The sequence below is a fragment of the Ammospiza caudacuta genome, chromosome 5, assembly GCF_027887145.1.
Source record: "Ammospiza caudacuta isolate bAmmCau1 chromosome 5, bAmmCau1.pri, whole genome shotgun sequence".
Taxonomy (NCBI): domain Eukaryota; kingdom Metazoa; phylum Chordata; class Aves; order Passeriformes; family Passerellidae; genus Ammospiza; species Ammospiza caudacuta.
In genome coordinates, this window is record NC_080597.1 from 17,802,529 (window position 1) to 17,804,550 (window position 2,022).

At 49.0% G+C, this 2,022-nt stretch overlaps 1 protein-coding gene across 1 annotated transcript; it reads left to right on the top strand.

Annotated features, from left to right (window-relative positions):
• The first annotated feature begins 243 nt into the window (after nucleotides 1-243).
• LOC131557605 (potassium voltage-gated channel subfamily A member 1) lies at nucleotides 244-1,753 on the top strand. The gene has a single exon (XM_058804949.1). The coding sequence runs from the start codon at nucleotides 259-261 to the stop codon at nucleotides 1,732-1,734; it is 1,476 nt and encodes a 491-aa protein (XP_058660932.1). The 5' UTR covers nucleotides 244-258; the 3' UTR covers nucleotides 1,735-1,753.
• The last annotated feature ends 269 nt before the right edge of the window (nucleotides 1,754-2,022 follow it).

Here is a 2,022-nt window from a genome sequence, read left to right on the forward strand (position 1 = left end):
TAAAGGTACTTCTTCCCTCTTTCTTCACCCTCCCATCATCCCTGATGCCTCTCCCTTCATCCCGCCTCTCTTTTCCCCTTTTGGGTATTTCCATCCTTTAGGCTCCACTTCCACCCCTTCCTCAAGCTCCCCAGCTCAACCCCCTCAACCCCCCCACACCTTGAACTGCCCTGGGTCTATCTGTGCTTCTCCATCCTCCTCCTCCTCCCTTTCCCTCACTTTCTCCCCTACCCCTTGGTCCTTTTCCTCTGTGCCACCATGACCGTGATGGCTGGAGAGAACATGGATGAGACTTCTGCGCTACCTGGCCACCCCCAGGATAGCTACCAGCCCGCTGCCCACGACGACCACGAGTGCTGTGAGCGCGTGGTGATAAACATTGCGGGACTGCGCTTCGAGACACAGCTGAAGACTTTAGCCCAGTTCCCCAACACGCTGCTGGGCAACCCCAAGAAGCGCATGCGCTACTTTGACCCCTTGCGCAACGAGTACTTCTTTGACCGCAACCGGCCCAGCTTTGACGCCATCCTCTACTACTACCAGTCTGGGGGGCGACTCCGCCGGCCCGTCAATGTCCCCCTGGACATGTTCTCTGAGGAGATAAAATTTTATGAGCTGGGCGAGGAGGCCATGGAGAAGTTCCGAGAAGATGAGGGATTCATTAAAGATGAGGAGAGACCCTTGCCGGAGGGGGAGTACCAGCGCCAAGTGTGGCTCCTCTTTGAGTACCCAGAGAGCTCTGGGCCGGCAAGGGTTATTGCCATAGTCTCTGTCATGGTCATCCTCATCTCCATAGTGATCTTCTGCCTAGAGACATTACCTGAGCTGAAGGAGGACAAGGAGTACACAGTGCACCGCACTGACAACACCACCCAGGTCTACAAGTCCAACATCTTCACAGATCCCTTCTTTGTTGTGGAGACCCTGTGCATCATCTGGTTCTCCTTTGAGCTGGTGGTGCGCTTCTTTGCTTGCCCTAGCAAGACTGATTTCTTCAAGAACATAATGAACTTCATTGACATTGTGGCCATCATCCCTTACTTCATCACCCTGGGCACTGAGATGGCCGAGCGGGAGGGGACTCAGAAAGGAGAGCAGGCCACCTCCTTGGCCATCCTGAGAGTCATCAGACTGGTAAGAGTCTTTCGAATCTTCAAACTCTCCCGGCACTCTAAGGGCCTCCAGATTTTGGGACAGACCCTCAAAGCAAGTATGAGAGAGCTAGGTTTACTAATTTTCTTCCTCTTCATTGGGGTGATTTTGTTCTCTAGTGCGGTATATTTTGCTGAGGCTGAAGAACCTGAGTCTCATTTCACAAGTATCCCTGATGCTTTCTGGTGGGCGGTGGTATCCATGACCACTGTGGGCTATGGTGACATGTACCCTGTGACAATTGGAGGCAAAATCGTAGGCTCCTTGTGTGCCATCGCTGGTGTGCTGACAATTGCCCTGCCTGTACCTGTCATCGTGTCCAACTTCAACTACTTCTACCACCGAGAAACAGAAGGGGAAGAACAGGCTCAGTTACTTCACGTTAGCTCCCCTAATTTAGCATCTGACAGTGATCTCAGTCGCCGCAGCTCCTCCACAATCAGCAAATCTGAGTACATGGAAATCGAAGAGGATATGAATAATAGCATAGACAATTTTAGAGAGGCTAATCTCAGAACTGGCAACTGCACTGTAGCCAACCAAAACTGCGTTAATAAAAGCAAGCTGCTGACTGATGTTTAAACAAACAAACAAAAAAAACCCAAAACAAAATCCCCACTCACAGCTTGAAGACTTTAGTGACACAGTCACACTTTGTAGATGCTTTACTGATAGTCCTTGAATGCTTTATTTACCTCGTAAATGCATTGTTGCATTGCAAATCTTTGCTCTGCAATAAAGAAGCTTCCAGGATCCATGAAAGATAAAATTTTGTTTATTTTCAAAAAAAAAACCATTTTCCACCTGGCAAATTATAATCATTTGAACTAGTTTAGTTTTAAGCCATTATGATGTAGACCTAAACTTTTC

What these genes read in the sequence shown, in the direction of transcription:
- LOC131557605 (XM_058804949.1), top strand. Translation starts at nt 259, where the DNA reads ATGACCGTGATGGCTGGAGAGAACATGGATGAGACTTCTGCGCTACCT.